A 17043-nucleotide genomic window follows, 5' to 3' on the forward strand; every position below is an offset into this window, starting at 1 on the left:
AAAAATTGAATTCTGAATTATAAAACAAATGGCTACTTTTAGTGGCTACGTCCACACAAGTGACCAGTTAAGAGTCTGTTAATTCATCTGTATTTAATATGATCAGATTTAAAAAAATGCATCTCTGTAATCTCATTTGCAATCTGGCACAGTAAGGAATATAGGACTATTGTTCTTTTTGGCATGCATAGCTATTTCTAACATAGTGCAGCTTAAGAGGATAAATGACTTATTTAAAAATTACCGACTTGTTAAAATTCTAGGACTGCAACTGTAGTTGAAAACAAAAGCCAGCATACACAGGGGTCCCCAAGGATGTAGTTTGAAAACCACTGCTCTAGAACACTGACTTAGAATTTTGAAAGACAAAAAAACTAATCATAGGGGTTAAAGAAATTGACAGAATTGACTGTTCGCCCTGTGGTTTGCAGAGGAGAAGGGTCCCTTCCTTCTGGGGTTGAAATGAGAGCCAAACAGTTCACCAGATTGTTCCACACGCAGTGGTAATTTAATCGCGGGAAGTGCAAATCACACACGGGTCGCTTATGAAGACAGGGCTGAGACAGGATGATTCTTTATGAGGCTTTCAGACAGTTTGCTTACATGCATAATTAAAGAGTGAGAGACTTTGATAGACAGCTGGCTCTTGATTAAATGCAGCGAGGACGGGGTATTGGCACCAGCACCGCAGCGTCGGGAGGGCATGGGACCGGCGTCTCCCTCTCTCCACCTGACGAAGCAAGCATAAAGGACGCTGCGTTTGTTGGAAACGTTCAGAGATGCATTTCAGACCGAAAAAGGCTTCATGGACACGAAGCAGACGTTTTAAGTTCTCGTTCCAACTATGCAGGTATGAATTGTGTGTCCTGTAAGGTACTTACTGATTAGGAGGAAAATGACTGTGAAGATCTTTCATTTGTCTTACCTGAAAAACAAAATGGAGTCACCTCAGGATGGTCCTGATACTCAAACTGCTTTCACAAGCTACATTATCAAGCAACAAAATATACGGCCAACAAAATGTAAAGGCCACCGCCTTTAACTAACCCAGAGCTCTTTTTTAAGTGCGGGCATTGTGGGTAAATGTGGCTTTATAGTCAAAAACACTACGGAAGAATAATGATGCTCCAGTTTTAATCCTTGACACAACTGTTGGATAAAAACTAAAATTTTGGAGCACTGCACGAAGTGTGCGAATCATATTCCTCCAAGGCAGTGAAACTCCCGCATGCATATAAGAGTTTTGCGAGCGCTTTCATTAGGCAGAATTAGCGTCCCCGCACATGTACAAACACCATGAGCGTGTTCATTTCACACAGGCGAAATTAGGGGTGGGGGGGGTGTGTGCGTACCCAGAGCGCTGTTGCCGTGGTTGCAGTTGTGTGTGTGTGTGTGGGGGGGGGGGGGGGGGTTTCGTACCCGGAGCAGACCACCGACGCGTCGTTGCCGTGGTTGCAGTTGTGGTTCCCGAAGCCCCGGTTGGCGCAGTCGGTCAGGTGCCGCTCGGTGCCGGCGCAGGACACGTCGTCCAGCCAGATCGGGCCCGCGCCCGGCCCGAAGATGGCGCCGCCGGGCGCTATGCGCGCCCGCCCGCAGCCCAGCTCCCGGCACACCACGCCGGCGTTGGCCAGGCCCCAGCCGTGGTCACACACCGTGCCCCACGTTCCGTTGTGGTGCACCTCCACACGCCCCGCACACTGGCTGCCGCCACCGACCAAGCGCACCGAGGTCCGGCCTGCAGGGGGAGAGAGAGAGGGGGAGAGAAAGAGGGAGAGGAGAGAGAGGAGGGAGAAAGAGGGAGAGAGAGGGAGGGAGAGAGGAGAGAGAGAGGGAGAGAGAAGGAGGGCAGCAGAGAGCGGATGGAGAGGATGGATGAGCTCGATGGCAGAGTACGGGAGAGCTCTGATTGGTCAGAGCGAACACGGATGAGCTCTGATTGGTCAGGAGGTACACGGATGAGCTCTGATTGGTCAGCAGGTACGCGGATGAGCTCTGATTGGCCAGAGCGTACGCGGATGAGCTCTGATTGGCCAGAGTGTAGCAGGTGAGCTCTGATAGGTCAGAGTGTACGCGGATGAGCTCTGATTTGTCCGAGCGTACGCCGATGAGCTCTGACTGGTCAGGGCGTATGCGTGCGTACCGGAGCAGATGACGCTGGCGTCCTCCAGGTGGTGGCAGTCGTGGAGCCCCATCTGCGCGGCCGAGCAGGACAGCAGCGACGTCTCGTTGCCCAGGCAACTCACGTGGTCCAGCAGGATGAGCCCCTCCCCCATTCCGAAGTAGTGGAAGGGGAGGGCCCGGCGGGCGCGCCCGCAGCCCAGCTCCTGGCACACCACCATGGCATCGTTCAGGTCCCAGTCGTGGTCGCACACCGTCCCCCACATTCCCGAATAGTACACCTCCACCCGCCCGGAGCAGTCGTCCTGCCCACCGGCCAGACGCACGCGGGGGCCCACTGGCGGGGGGGGGGGGAGATGGGGGGCGTTACAGGGGTACGAACACACACACACACACGGCGCGTACAGAATGCGAATGAACAGCGCTAACGATCGACCCCATTAGCAAGCCCCGATAAAGTGAGCTTCAGACTGTCATTAGAACAGGGGTGGGCAACGAGAGCCACATCCATGTCTGAGTGTTACAGTTTGTAGTCATAAAACCCGGAAGTAAGTTCGCATTTTTGAGCCATGGGTTCCTCGGAACTACAACAATGGTCGCATTTGTGTAACCGCCACTAGTTGTCATACTAGCCCGGTCTGCACATGGCAACCGCTGTAGTTTCAACATAGCAACTTGTTAGCAACTTACTATTTTGAAGCGCATAATGGTTTCAATGTTCACGGTTGAGGTATTAATGGGTGTAATTTATCTCGTAGAACAAAACGTGAAACGTCTTAGGCATACGTTACCCACAGACCTTATTTTTGGCAGAGAACTAAATCCCTATGGGGAGAAAAGCATTGGAAATCTGCCGAGGGAACCCACGGCGGAAGAAACGTCCGGGTTGGCCAACAAAAAGACGTCATCACTGTAGCGCTCTATTGTGTCCCTACATAAAACCTGCGTTTGTGTACACAGCCAATTAGCTCATTAAGTCAGGGTAGGGTGGACACAAAAACCTGCATACACACCGGCCCTCCAGCACCAGAATTGCCCACCCCATACATTAGGACATGTCACCCTAACACGTGCATTCACAGGAACATATACCCGATGACGCAAACCTCACATGCAAACACAAACCTCACTGTACACACGTCTATAGTCGTGAGCACAGTCCGAATGCCCACATGGGAAAGAGGCTTTTCTGCGCTTTACTTACTGTAGACTTCAGGTTCCTCTGCTGCCTCTGAGAAACAGAAGAGAATGTGATCAGCCACAGCTCACACAACAGCTCTGAAACACACGCAAACATGCAGCCGTGCACATGGGTATCCCCTACAGTTTTAACCAACAGAAACAAACATTCAGGTTCCGAAGCATTACAGTTTTTCAGCATTACGATTCGGTTGAATTAGGGTTCTGCAGAGTTATGGTTCTGTAGGATTGCAGTTCTGCAGTGTCATAGTTCTATAATATTATGGTTCTACAGTGTACTGGTTCTGTTATATTGTGATTCTGTTGTATTAGGGTTCTGCAGAGTTATGGTTCTGTAAGATTGCAGTTCTGCAGTGTCATAGTTCTATAATATTATGGTTCTACAGTGTACTGATTCTGTTGTATTGTGATTCTGTTGTATTAGGATTCTGCAGTGCTATGGTTCTGTAGCGCTATGGTTCTGCAGCTTCAGGGTTATGAGGCATTAAGGTTGTGAAATGTTAGGTTCTGTAGCATGTGGTTATGCTCCATTATGGTTCTGTAGCATTTCAGTTCTGCCACTGTTATGTTCTGCAGTGTTATGGATCTATGCTACTATGTGTCAGGAGGTCTGTCTGAGTCTCCTATGTGTTCCTGTTTCTCTTGTTTTGTTTCATTTATTTTTTTTTATCCGTTTATTTTTATTTTATATTTGCGTGTTTGCTTTTTGTGTGTGTGTGTGAGTGCATGGGGTGTGCTTTGGTTTTTTCCTTAGGTTCCTGGTTCCCGCCCACGCTCCGCCCCAGTCCTGCCTGTTTACCTCATCATTCAATCAAGCCTCGGCAGCCATCTCCACCTGCGTCTCATCTTCCACTCATTTCTGTTGCTATTTTCTGTTAGCCCATTAGCCTGTGCCAGATCGTGCCTCTGTTTTTCTCAGTTGCTGTTCGAGCCTTAAACTCTGTATCTCTGTGTTTCCCGGTTTTCAAATTTTGCCTGTTTGTCCGACTACGTATTTAGCCTGCCTGCTCTGTGTTTAGCTTCTGGTTTTCGACTCCTGCCTGTTTCCCTTGACCTGGTCTCTGCTCCCGATCTGTACCTTTGCCTGATTGTGTTTTGGATTTCTGGATTTTCGACCTGCGCCTGTATACTGATTACGAGACTGTTGCTGATTCTGTACCCTGTTTGTGGAAATAAATCGCCACATTTTTCACTGGACTTTTTGGTCTGCTTTTGAGTCCTACCCCGGATCCTGACACTATGGTTCTGTAGTGTTTATGTTCTGTAGCGCTATGGTTCCACAGCATTATGATTCTGCAGCGTTCTGTTCTATAGTATTATGGTTCTGTAGCGTTCCTGTACATTCCTGCAGTGTTAGGTTTCTGTAGTGGTTTGGTTCTGTCCCATTATGGTTCTGCAACATTACAGTTCTGAACGTTTATATGGTTTTGTATACAGTTCTGAGGCTCTATGGTTATGGTTCCGCTTTGTTATGGTTGTAAAGCATTAAAGTTCCGTGATGTTATGATTCTGCCCCACTATAGTTCTGCAGTGATCTGTCATATTGTGGTTTTTTGGAATTTATGGTTCCCGGTCACAGGAGCTTCGTCTGGACCCAGAGCGGGAACGCTGAGCTCCTCACCTGAGCAGACTACGCTGGCGTCCTCGTAGTGGAAGCAGTTGTGCTGGCCGAGCCCCGGGTGCCCGCAACTCAGCAGCGACGTCTCCGACCCCAGGCACGCCACGTCGTCCAGGGCTATGAACCCTGCGCCCTGTCCGAAAGCGGCCCAGAGCGGGGCGAACAGCGGGTACCCGCACCCCAGCTCCCGGCACACCACGTGGGCGTCGCGCATGTCCCAGTAGTCGTCGCACACGGTGCCCCACCTGTCCCCCACACGCACCTCCACTCGTCCCGCGCAGCGGTGAGGCCCGTTTACCAGCTGGACCGTGGAACCCTCTGAGACAAACGCGTGCAAACGTGTCATTAACTGTGCTGTGGTTCATCTGCGCGAAGGAGGAGCAGCAGCAGGAGCAGCAGGAGGAGCAGCAGGAGAAGCGGGAGGAGCAGCAGGAGGAGTAGCAGGAGCCACAGGAGGAGCAGCAAGAGGAGTAGCAGGAGCCCCAGGAGGAGCAGCAGGAGGAACAGCAGCAGGAGAAGCAGGAGGAGCGGCAACAGGAGCCACAGGAGGAGCAGCAGGAAGAGTAGCAGGAGCCACAGGAGGAGCAGCAGGAGGAGTAGCAGGAGCCACAGGAGGAGCAGCAGGAGGAGTAGCAGGAGCGACAGAAGGAGGAGCAGCAGGAGCAGCTACAGGAGCAGCAGGAGGAGCAGCAGGACACCTGTACCTGAGCAGACGACACTAGCGTCCTGGTCGTGGTGGCAGTGACTGGCCATTCCGATCTCCGGCTCGCAGCCCTGCAGCGTGCTCTCGTTGCCATAGCAATGGAGGTCGTGCAGCAGAATGGGCCCCCGGCCCGGGCCAAAGGCCGCACCCCCCAGGGCGGACAGGGCGCGGCCGCACCCCAGCTCTCTGCACACCACGTGACCGTCGTCCAGGTCCCAGCCGTCGTCGCACACCGTCCCCCAGCTGCCATAGTAACGGAACTCCACCCGCCCCGCACACCTGTTCCGCCCCGACACCAGACGCACCTTCGGACCCACTGGCCATGGGGAGAGATCGGAGGACTTTAACATCCAAACCGCGGGAAAGTGCCAGTTTTTTTAAAAAGCAATTACACACACGCTTTATAAGACTGTCCTGGTGTGTTACGGCTAACAGAAAACTTGCAACACGTGGGCTTCCTTTTCACACAAACAGTGTATTGAAAAATCGCTAAGCTAATTAGCCACGTAAAGCTTCTGCTTCAACCACAGACTCCTGGGCACTACCTGTCCGTCATGGCAGAAAAAGAACGTTAACATGCATGACTGTGATCACTGGGAATCATAATCGTGCAGAAATATGGGTACTCACTGTTTGGATCTTAATGCCAGGCATGGAGAATGGTTGGAAATGCACAAAAAGAAAGACAAAAAACAAACTGTAAGCTTCTCGTGGACTGAAGCTGTTTGCCACTTTATAGGTAATATCAATATGGGTCATTAGGGGCTGCATATAGCACAGCTCCGCTGAAAATCCATCTTACCTGCACATATGACGCCGGCATCTTCATAGTGAGCGCAGTTGTGGGAGCCCAGTCCGTTAGACGGACAGTCGAGCAGTGACTGCTCACTCCCAGTGCAGCGCAGGTCATCCAGGAAGATGAGTCCGGTGCCCTGGCCAAACTGAGCGAATTGCAAAGCAGATACAGCAGCTCCACAGCCCAGCTCTCTGCAGACCACCTGAGCATCGGCCATGTCCCAGGAATCATCGCACACCGTCCCCCAGTATCCTGCGTAGTGGACCTCCACCCGACCCTCACAGTAGTGAGCTCCGTCCACCACCCTCACGCGAGTGCCGTCTGGGAGAGAGGGGGAAAGGTCAGAGGTCAGGGGTCAGGTCAACTGTTCAGGAAATCAGAGAACTCTCATTTATGGTCAAATAAGAAAACAAAAACAAGGACAGTGAGTGAGCTGGGAAAGCCCAATATTATTTGAGAGGGAGTCCTTCCTGCTATAGACAGATAGATCAGCTATATTACTGCAAAACGAAACAAGCTAGGATAGCACTAATTACTCATTATCCATTAAGCATCTTCTAGGGAATAACATTCAGTATTAAACTATCCATAAATACAATATTCCTGAAAAAAAATTGATAGAACCAACACATAGCCCTTGATAGTGGCCTGAAGATTGGACTGGTCCATTGCTGCAAATAAATAAATAGTTTAAATACATTTTTAATATTCATTTTCAATAAAGTTCAATAGTCGTGATCCATGGTGCAAACGGGTCACCCGTGGATATAGCATTAGGCTGCGCCACAGCAAAGTGAACCTGTGTTAAGTTAAAAATATATGTATGACCAGACTTAGAAAAGGTAGATTTGCTTGTTCTGCAGTTTAACCACACATAGACTTAAAAATGTTTTTATTAATGCAGTAATGTTTTTATTTTGGGTGTGTGTGTGTGTGTGTGTGTGTGTGTGGAGGGTGGTGGATTGTGACACTGTTGTAGCATGTATAACATTTAGTGCCTCAAGTCTTTAAAAAAGAGAACTAGAATAAGCTGGAGAAACTTTAAGCATCAGCATACAAACTTAAGTATACAAACATGTCAGGTGTCCCTCACATGCAACAATTAAGTAGTTCATACTAAGTTTTCCCACAGCAGATACTGTACTTGTATTAACTGACAGTAAAACTTGGTATACTAAAATGTTTAAAATCATGTAAATCATATACGTGACCAAAAAGGTAAACAATTGAGTACTTTTTTAGCCTTTGAAAAGTGAATTGAGAGTAGAATGTAAGTTTTTTTTCAGTACACAAAAATAGACTACAAGTACAAGAAGTAGTTTGTGAATGGTATACTAATAGTTCCAAGAAATACTTTAAGTTTACTTAAAATGGGCCAATTTAGCAGAAAGTGTACATTAATAGGACACTTAAGTGTTAAGCACTTAAAAATATACTTTAAAAATAAACAATGTACTTATGTGTACTTTAACAAAATAAACTTTAAATAGGGTTGAGATGGATTTTGGTGGTGTAAACTTACAGACCTCTTCTTAGCCCTATCTGATTTAGTCTGCTCATGTAACATCGTGTGACATCATCTAACTCCATGTAACTGTTCTATGATGTCATACCACTTGTACCTGAGCCACTGTTAAATTCTAATTGACAAAGATCACATGTATCATAATTAAAGCAAATCTTACACAGATTATTTGTATTTTGATTCATAAGCATGTGTTTTGCCCTCTGTGTGAACTTACTGTATTCTGTTGTGTTTACACCTGTGGGGACAGAAAAGAGACGTTTATTTTATAGTGCAAATCAGTTACACATGTTAGAGCAGAAAAAGATAAAACCGTAAGACACTAATGTGGCTTCAGTGGATAAATCATAGAAATGAGATTACAAATACAAAACGGTGTTCAAAAGAATACTCTTTCTGTTAAGTTAGTGGTTACATTCCTCACAGTTCAGCCATAGTAATGGCCATCTTACCTGCACATATGACGGCGGCATCTTCATAGTGAGCGCAGTTGTGGGAGCCCACTCCGTTAGACTGACAGTCGAGCAGTGACTGCTCACTCCCAGTGCAGCGCAGGTCATCCAGGAAGATGAAGCCGGTGCCCTGACCAAACTGAGCGTACATCAAGGCACCCAGAGCCACCCCACAGCCCAGCTCTCTGCAGACCACCGTAGCATCTGCCATATCCCAGGAATCATCGCACACCGTCCCCCAGTGTCCTGCGTACTCCACCTCCACCCGACCTTGACACTCGTTCGCCCCGTCCACCAGCCTCACGCGAGTGCCGTCTGGGAGAGAGGGGGAAAGGTCAGAGGTCAGGGGTCAGGGGTGAGGTCAATTAGTGTGCTGCTAAGGAAATCAGTCAATGGTCAGACAAAAACAATGACAGTATGTGTGCTGGGAAAAGCCCAATATAATTAGTGAGGGAGTATTTCTGCTCTAGATATACAGGCATATTACTGTAAAAAAAAATTTAAAAAACAAGCTAGGATAGCAATAATAATTAACTATCTATTTAGCATTGTCTAGACAAAAGCATTTAGTATTAGGACTATCCATTAACATCTTGTAAAATAGTTTGATGAAATGAACACCTAGCCAGGCCCTAGAGATGTTGCAGCGTATACCACCACACGCTCTATTAAATCACTTTTCACAGCAATAGATGCGTACAGTGATGTGCAAAAGCAAGTGCACCCTCTTTAATATTCTATGGTTTTACATATTAGGACATAACTAACCCTCATCTAATCCTCACCAAGTCCTAACAGTAGATAAATCTAACTTCACGTGACAAATAACACATAACAGATTGTACTTACTACCATTATTTATTCAAGCAAAAATAAGCCAACATCTGCTAAATGGACTGCATTTATATAGCGTTTTTATCCAAAGCGCTTTACAATTGATGCCTCTCATTCACCCATTCACACACACATACTTACACACCAACGGTGAAAGGCTGCCATGCAAGGTACCAATCAGCTCGGTGGGAGCAATTAGGGGTTAGGTGTCTTGCTCAGGGTCACTTCGACACGCCCAGGGCGGGGGATCGAACTGGCAACCCTCCGACTGCCAGACAACTGCTCTAACCTCCTGAGCTATGTCGCCCCCACATCTGGCCTTACTACTTCCACTGATGTACGGTCACCTTAATATCATACGCATTAGACTTAATCGCTTTGCAGCATGAGCATTTTCTCCATTTCCCAGCCATGTCGTAGCTATTGAAATGGTGTCCGCAGATGTTGCAGCCCAGTAGAGCCATAATATCTAGATACGGCATACATGTCAGGTTACATCTGTACATTTAGCCAGATAGAGTAAACATTATTACAGCTAGCTAACAACATTTAAAGATTTAAAGCTAACCTCGTGAAAACTAAATCTAAAGCCAGCTGGCTGCCTCAAACCTATATTCAGCTAACAATGAGCTAATGCCCTGTCAGGTTTTCTGGTCCTTCCTCTGTCCTTTACGCTCACCACCTCAGCAGAGCAGCAGCCACCGGGTTATGTCATCAAATTCATCACGTCAGACTCATAAACTGAGCACATCATGCAAAGCATCCTGTGCCAGCCAATGAAACACAAGCTAAGCTGGCTTTCCTTTTGAAAAGTGGTGGCAAGTGTTATATTGTACTGAGAATGCATTGTATATTCCTGATCTAAAAAGGCAATCTGATCTTTAACAATGCTCACCTGCCTGAATGAATACAATACCTCAGGCTAGTTTCTAAGACACGGGTCATCAGAATAGGATGGAGACAGATGTTGTTAGTGTAAACAGACGGAACCTCTTCTGTACCCTATCTCTGCTCTGTCCCCAGCTTCTGCACTAGTTACATGATGTCACACCATGATGTCATATCAAATTCTTTTTGACATGACATCATGAGATCGCATGCATACTTAAACTAATTTTACATTTTTTTGCTTTCTGCGTGAACTTACTGTATTCTGTTGTGTTCACACCTGTGGGAGAGAAAAGAGACGTTTGTTTTATAGTTGAATAGTAAAAAAAAAGAAAAAAGAAAAGTAGCCTAGTGGTATAAATCATGGAAATGAGGTTCAAAATTGCAAAACAGTGTCCAAAAGAATACTCTTTCTGTGAAGTTAGTGGTTACATTCCTCGCAGTTCAGCCATAGTAATGGCCATCTTACCTGCACATATGACGGCGGCATCTTCATAGTGAACGCAGTTGTGGGAGCCCAGTCCATTAGACTGACAGTCGAGCAGTGACTGCTCACTCCCAGTGCAGTGCAGGTCATCCAGGAAGATGAGTCCGGTGCCCTGACCAAACTGAGCGTACATCAAGGCACCCAGAGCCACCCCACAGCCCAGCTCTCTGCAGACCACCGTAGCATCTGCCATATCCCAGGAATCATCGCACACCGTCCCCCAGTGTCCTGCGTACTCCACCTCCACCCGACCTTGACACTCGTTCGCCCCGTCCACCAGCCTCACGCGAGTGCCGTCTGGGAGAGAGGGGAAAAGGTCAGAGGTCAGGGGTCAGAGGTGAGGTCAATTAGTGTGCTGCTAAGGAACTCAGTCAATGGTCAGACAAAAACAATGACACTATGTATGCTGGGAAAAGCCCAATATAATTACTGAGGGAGTATTTCTGCTCTAGATATACAGGCATATTACTGTAAAAAAAAAAAAAAGGCAAGCTAGGATAGCAATAATAATTAACTATCTATTTAGCATTGTCTAGACAAAAGCATTTAGTATTACGACTATCCATTTAGCATTGCCTAGACAAAAGCATTTAGTATTAGGACTATCCATTAATATCTTGTAAAATAGTTTGATGAAATGAACACCTAGCCAGGCCCTAGAGATGTTGCAGCGTATACCATCACACGCTCTATTAAATCACTTTTCACAGCAATAGATGCGTACAGTGATGTGCAAAAGCAAGTGCACCCTCTTTAATATTCTATGGTTTTACATATTAGGACATAACTAGCCCTCATCTAATCCTCACCAAGTCCTAACAGTAGATAAATCTAGCCTCACGAGACAAATAACACATAACAGATTGTACTTACTACCATTATTTATTCAAGCGAAAATAAGCCAACATCTGGTAAATGGACTGCATTTATATAGCGTTTTTATGCATTGTATATTCCTGATCTGAAAAGGCAATCTGATCTCTAACAATGCTCACCTGCCTGAATGAATCCAATACCTCGGGCTAGTTTCTAAGACACGGGTCATCAGAATAGGATGGAGACAGATGATGTTGGTGTAAAGAGACGGAACCTCTTCTGTACCCTATCTCTGCTCTGTTCCCAGCTTCTGCACTAGTTACATGATGTCACACCATGATGTCATATCAAATTCTTTTTGACATGACATCATGAGATCGCATGTGTAATTAAACTAATTTTACATTTTTTTGCTTTCTGCGTGAACTTACTGTATTCTGTTGTGTTCACACCTGTGGGAGACAAAAGAGACGTTTGTTTTATAGTTGAATAGTAAAAAAAAAAAAAAGGTGGCCTAGTGGTATAAATCATGGAAATGAGGTTAAAAATTGCAAAACAGTGTCCAAAAGAATACTCTTTCTGTGAAGTTAGTGGTTACATTCCTCACAGTTCAGCCATAGTAATGGCCATCTTACCTGCACATACGACCCCAGCATCTAAATAGTGGTAACAGTTGTGGGAGCCCAGTCCGTTAGACGGACAGTCGAGCAGTGACTGCTCACTCCCAGTGCAGTGCACGTCATCCAGGAAGATGAATCCGGTGCCCTGGCCAAAGTGAGCGTACAGCATAGCACCCAGAGGCACCCCACAGCCCAGCTCTCTGCAGACCACCGTAGCGTCTACCATGTCCCAGTTATCCTGACATACTGTTCCCCAGTGTCCCGCCTGGTACACCTCCACCCGGCCTTGACACTGGTCCGCCCCGTCTACCAATCTGACGCGAGTTCCATCTGGCGTGGAGCGAAAGGTCAGAGGTCAGCAACCAGGCTGCGATACAATGACTGGAATTGGATTTCCATTCGCTCATCTCTTTTTGGACTTACTGTATTCATCTGGGTTTGAACCTGTCGGAAAGAGAGGAAAAAGAATTGCTCTGATTTCTGCTTGTGAAATACTTAGTCACCGTAAACAGAAAAACATGTTCGTTGGTTAAGCCACCCTGATTATCTGATCTCCACAATAAAAACTGAAACTAATATCTGTAGATTTCAACAACAACATCACATGATATACTACCACCTCTGTGATGTGAATCTCAGATTTAGGGAATCAATGGTCAACCAAACATGGTATGAACTCAGAAGCAGCATATAAAACGATTATGCATGATCAATATCCTTATTAACCAATACATAATCTATGGGAGAAGGTTTCCAAGGAAACAGTATACAGCAATAGAAAGCAATTGTATTGCCTTGTGTACAAAATTTTCATTTGTTGTTTGGCACACCGACAGATGTATTGATAAACAGTGGTAGAAACAGTGCAAGTCCAGTGAGGTAATCAGAAGCCATTCCTCATTGATGCCATTTATGATATGCAGTATATATATATATATATATATATATATATATATATTTTTTTTTTTTTTTTTTTTTTTTTTTGTCTGATTCTGATTAGGCAAATGTGATTTCAGTGCTAGTTTGTACTTGGCAGGATTGTTTGTTTGTTTGCTGAACAGGTTACCCTACAGGGTTGGAGTCCTGATCTGTGTGGTCACTTCTGGCACTACGATCTTTACTTCACTCTAGTGTGTTTTTTCTGCACCTCTGCACCTTGAACTGATACACTTGTTGTACGTCGCTCTGGATAAGAGCGTCTGCTAAATGCCTGTAATGTAATGTAATGTAGCTAATATATATAGGTTGTACAAATCTGTAAATGCTTCAGTATCCCTGAAGTTCAACTATACAAGCCACAAGTCTTATTATTTGTATTACCTGTGCAGGAAACGCTGACGTCATTGGTGTGATCACAGTTGTGTACGCCCAACCCTCGAGATGGGCAGTCGAAGAGAGACGACTCGTTGCCAGTGCATTGCACGTCGTCCAGGAGAATCACGCCGTAGCCGTTACCGAAGATCGAGGCGGGCATTCCTGGGTCGGGAGCCGCGCAGCCCAACTGCCGACACGCCACCACGGCATCGTTCAGGTCCCAGTAGTCCCCACACACCGCGCCCCATTGGCCACCCTTGTACACCTCCAGCCTCCCCGCGCAGTTACTGCTCCCGCCCACTACTCTCGCCATCGTCACATCTGCCGGGAGAACAAGCGCGTCATAGGCAATTTAAACCGTGAACATTTTTAAACGTTAACATCTGAAACTTTCTGTTACTTTTTTCCACATTTTTGGCATCAGTAATAGGTGGTTATTTTCGTGAACTCACTTAGTTCTGCACTTGATCCCGGTCCTGCGGAAACAGGAGAACGGCGCATCAGTATTCTTTATTTTAACAATGCATTCTTTATTAATTTAATTTCATATAATATAATTCGCGACGGGCTTGCCACAGGACACTGTCAACTGCATAGCAGGAAAGAGAATACAGCTGAAGTGGAACAGTCAGGATTCGATAAACGGCTGTTCTTCACTTCGACTAATGATTAAAAAGGTATTTTTTCGTCTTCACGAACAGTTAGCCAATTTTAGTGATCGCTAAAACTAACTCGCTAAACTGAAAAAAGTAAAGTGACAGTTTATTTGTAGCCTAAGGCAAAGTTAAAGACCAAAGTTGATTGAATAGAGGTGTTAGTATCTTTGTTTCCTCATTAGGCAGCGCAAAGAGCAGCTCGCTTTGCCTTCGATCCCGACCTGATTGAGAGTCCCGAGAAATAGATGAAGAGAAAATTGATTGCAAATAAAATTACTGGTGACAACCAAATGGGCTAATTACAATGGGTATGTGGGTAAAATATAGTTATTTTACAGTTAAAATATATAATGAACAAATGCCTTATCGTACATTGATTGATTTCCAAAATTAACCATTATTATTATTATTATTATTATTATTATTAATATACGCAAATTTGAAACATCTGTTTCATTGCAACCATTGCTTATGACAGCAATAAGTCATGTTCATCTATATTTGGACCTGATTTCATTCATCCTATCAAATATGCCATCCTTGGGAATCAGCAGGAATGTCAAATCCGGCGACCTGTCGCTGTTTACCGGTGCATTCAACAGCAGGGGGGTACAGCTGTGAGCACCACCACTGGGACGGCGGGGTGGCCCTGGGGCAGTCGTGGAGAGAAGTTTCATTTCCCATGCAGGCCACTCCATTCATTAACACCGGAGCTCCGGAACCTATCAGGTACCAGTACCAGTACCAGTACCAGGGGAGACTGGCGGACTGTGCATGCCCGCATCCCAGCTCCCTGCACACCACCTGCGCGTCCGGAAGGTTCCAGCCGTAATCGCACACCGTGCCCCAGTACCCCGACAGGTACACCTCCACTCGTCCGGTGCAGTTGTTGGGACCACTGGACAGGCGCACGCTTGGGCCTGCTGTAGGGGAGAGATAAAGTTACAGACAGGTAACGACTGTTAACACACCCAGCCTCCGCATCCAGTCAGCCTAAACTAAAGATATTATCATATTATAATAATAATAGCAGCTTCACAGAGAAGGAGAGAAACTCAGCTGAATCACCACCAATGTGCAGCGCCTGCCAGGGTGATCGCAAGGCTACCATTTTGTGTCAGAACGCTCACAACACATTACACATTACACATCATTGGAGTGGGAGGAAATGATTGAGCCAGTTAAACTGGTGTCCAGGTTGTGAAAGGCAGTTTGGAGAATCCTGCCAGGACACCAGGGAACCCTCTACTCTTCATGATAAGCACCTTGGGATTTTGATTCAGGGTCTCCGTCTAACGTTCCATTCCAAAGGCAGCGCTTCCTACAACGCAGTGTCCCCATCACGGAACCGGGGCACTGGTGTTCGCTTGCGCCGGTCATCCTCTATTAGTCCATCAACAACACTTCCAGCAGAAGCTTATTTTTGCCAGAAGATCCCCATCCAAGTATTAACCAATCCCACACCTGCTTAGCTTTAACCATTGCACGGAAGTGGGAGATGGTATGATTGTTGACTTTGTATAAACATGGAGGTTTTAAATTATTTTAGAAATCATCATTGTGACCATATGTCACTTTCACATTAAACACACCCAAATCATTTCAGTAGAGGAGGCTGAAGCTCTCACAAAACACAGTATGATGTACTGTAACGGAGACTTCTCAAGGTGCAAACCAAATCACCATCTATCTTTATTAAGCTAACTCACTCACTGAATAGTACAAGGTCTAGCTTGCGCCACAGAGTGGAATCATTATTATGATTCCCCTATAAATATTGTGAATTGATTTTAACACTATAATCTTCATGCTTTTTACCATTTGAACGATGGAGATGCTTGAGAGATTCATCAGTGGAAAGCGAACATGAAATACTCACTGTAACTGGCCACAGAGTTCTGGCTGTTGCCTGGACAAAAGAAAACAAACATACAAACACAGAGGCAAACATTATATTTACATTCTCTTATCAGATGATCTCATCCTGAACAACTTATATAGGTGAAACGTAAGTGATACAGAACACCTGATTAATATGAGCGACAGTGCTAGATTTGGCTAACAGCATCTCCACACCAGCAGGGGGAGAAGCAACGTCACTAAAACACCAGTGCATTTTAACAATGCTAAGCAAGCTAACAAACACATTCAGACTACATCCATAACAGGCCCCAAGAACAGAAATATAAACCATGAACAATGTAGCAGGAAACCAGAAATACACAAACACAGAAAAATTCAAACACAAACACAAGGGGATGCAAGTACAGAACACCTCAAACACAAGGGGACACAAATACGCAAACACAGAAGAACACCAACACAAGGGGACACAAATTCACAAACACAAAGGGACACAAATACACAAACACAAGGGGACACAAATACAAGGGGATACAAATGCAGTCAAATTTTTCTGTGTTCAAACATTACAATCATTTAACACTGGAATATCTCCCTACCCTTTTCAAGTCCTGTATCCCAACATTGTTTTTATTGTATCTGTTCTACCATGCACAAATGTTTACATTTAATGTTAAATGTTAAAACATTTAATCTGCGCACCTTAAATTTCAGATGCTGTAGAGGGAAGGGCACAACTAAAAGCATTCCTATGTCAGATCATTCAAATAGAACGCTCTCATTATAAACTCTTGAGATAATAAACAAGTCACTTAACAATTATTAAAATCTGGTGGTGACACGAGTTCAACTTCACATGGATAACTTCATAGCGAGGGAAAAATATCTGAGAGACAAAACTAGGCAGTTTGAACTAAATCAGTTTAGCAGCGAGCAGAATGTTATGGTTTGAAAGGAGGTGGCCCTTGGTCGGCACTGTCTCTGTGCAGGAGGGGAGCGGTACTCACTGGTGTGGAATTGCAGGGTGAAGGCGACGATGGCCAGGAGGAGCCTCATGTTTCAGGGAGTAACGTAGGCACCCCTGCATCCGCGTTAATGTGACAGCACCGAGAATCCAGGAGCCTATTTGTACTGTGATCGGTCAGAGGGGCAG

The 17043-nt window shown here is 45.7% G+C and overlaps 1 protein-coding gene across 1 annotated transcript; it reads right to left on the reverse strand.

Annotated features, from left to right (window-relative positions):
- Positions 1-477: 477 nt before the first annotated feature.
- LOC135235084 (deleted in malignant brain tumors 1 protein-like) lies at positions 478-17043 on the reverse strand. Its single transcript, XM_064300281.1, has 21 exons — positions 16898-17043; positions 15907-15936; positions 14615-14950; positions 13824-13847; positions 13378-13692; positions 12481-12501; positions 12073-12387; positions 11869-11889; positions 10604-10918; positions 10394-10414; positions 8413-8727; positions 8178-8198; positions 6442-6756; positions 6270-6278; positions 5641-5955; positions 4940-5254; positions 3323-3349; positions 2141-2455; positions 1420-1735; positions 882-925; positions 478-730 (listed from the first exon to the last, which is right to left on the reverse strand). The coding sequence occupies exons 1-20, from the start codon at positions 16944-16946 to the stop codon at positions 922-924; spliced, it is 3399 nt and encodes a 1132-aa protein (XP_064156351.1). The 5' UTR covers positions 16947-17043; the 3' UTR covers positions 478-730; positions 882-921.

Source organism: Anguilla rostrata, chromosome 11 (genome assembly GCF_018555375.3).
Source record: "Anguilla rostrata isolate EN2019 chromosome 11, ASM1855537v3, whole genome shotgun sequence".
In the NCBI taxonomy this organism is placed as follows: Eukaryota; Metazoa; Chordata; class Actinopteri; order Anguilliformes; family Anguillidae; genus Anguilla; species Anguilla rostrata.

Bases quoted from the DNA above. Each gene is read 5' to 3' on its own strand.
- LOC135235084 (XM_064300281.1), bottom strand. From the start codon at position 16,946: ATGAGGCTCCTCCTGGCCATCGTCGCCTTCACCCTGCAATTCCACACC. The intron at 6,757-8,177 runs GTAAGTTCACAC...CCTCTCTCCCAG, and splicing joins TGTAAACACAACAGAATACA to ACGGCACTCGCGTGAGGGTG. The intron at 1,736-2,140 runs GTACGCACGCAT...CTCCCCCTGCAG, and splicing joins CGCCAGCGTCATCTGCTCCG to GCCGGACCTCGGTGCGCTTG.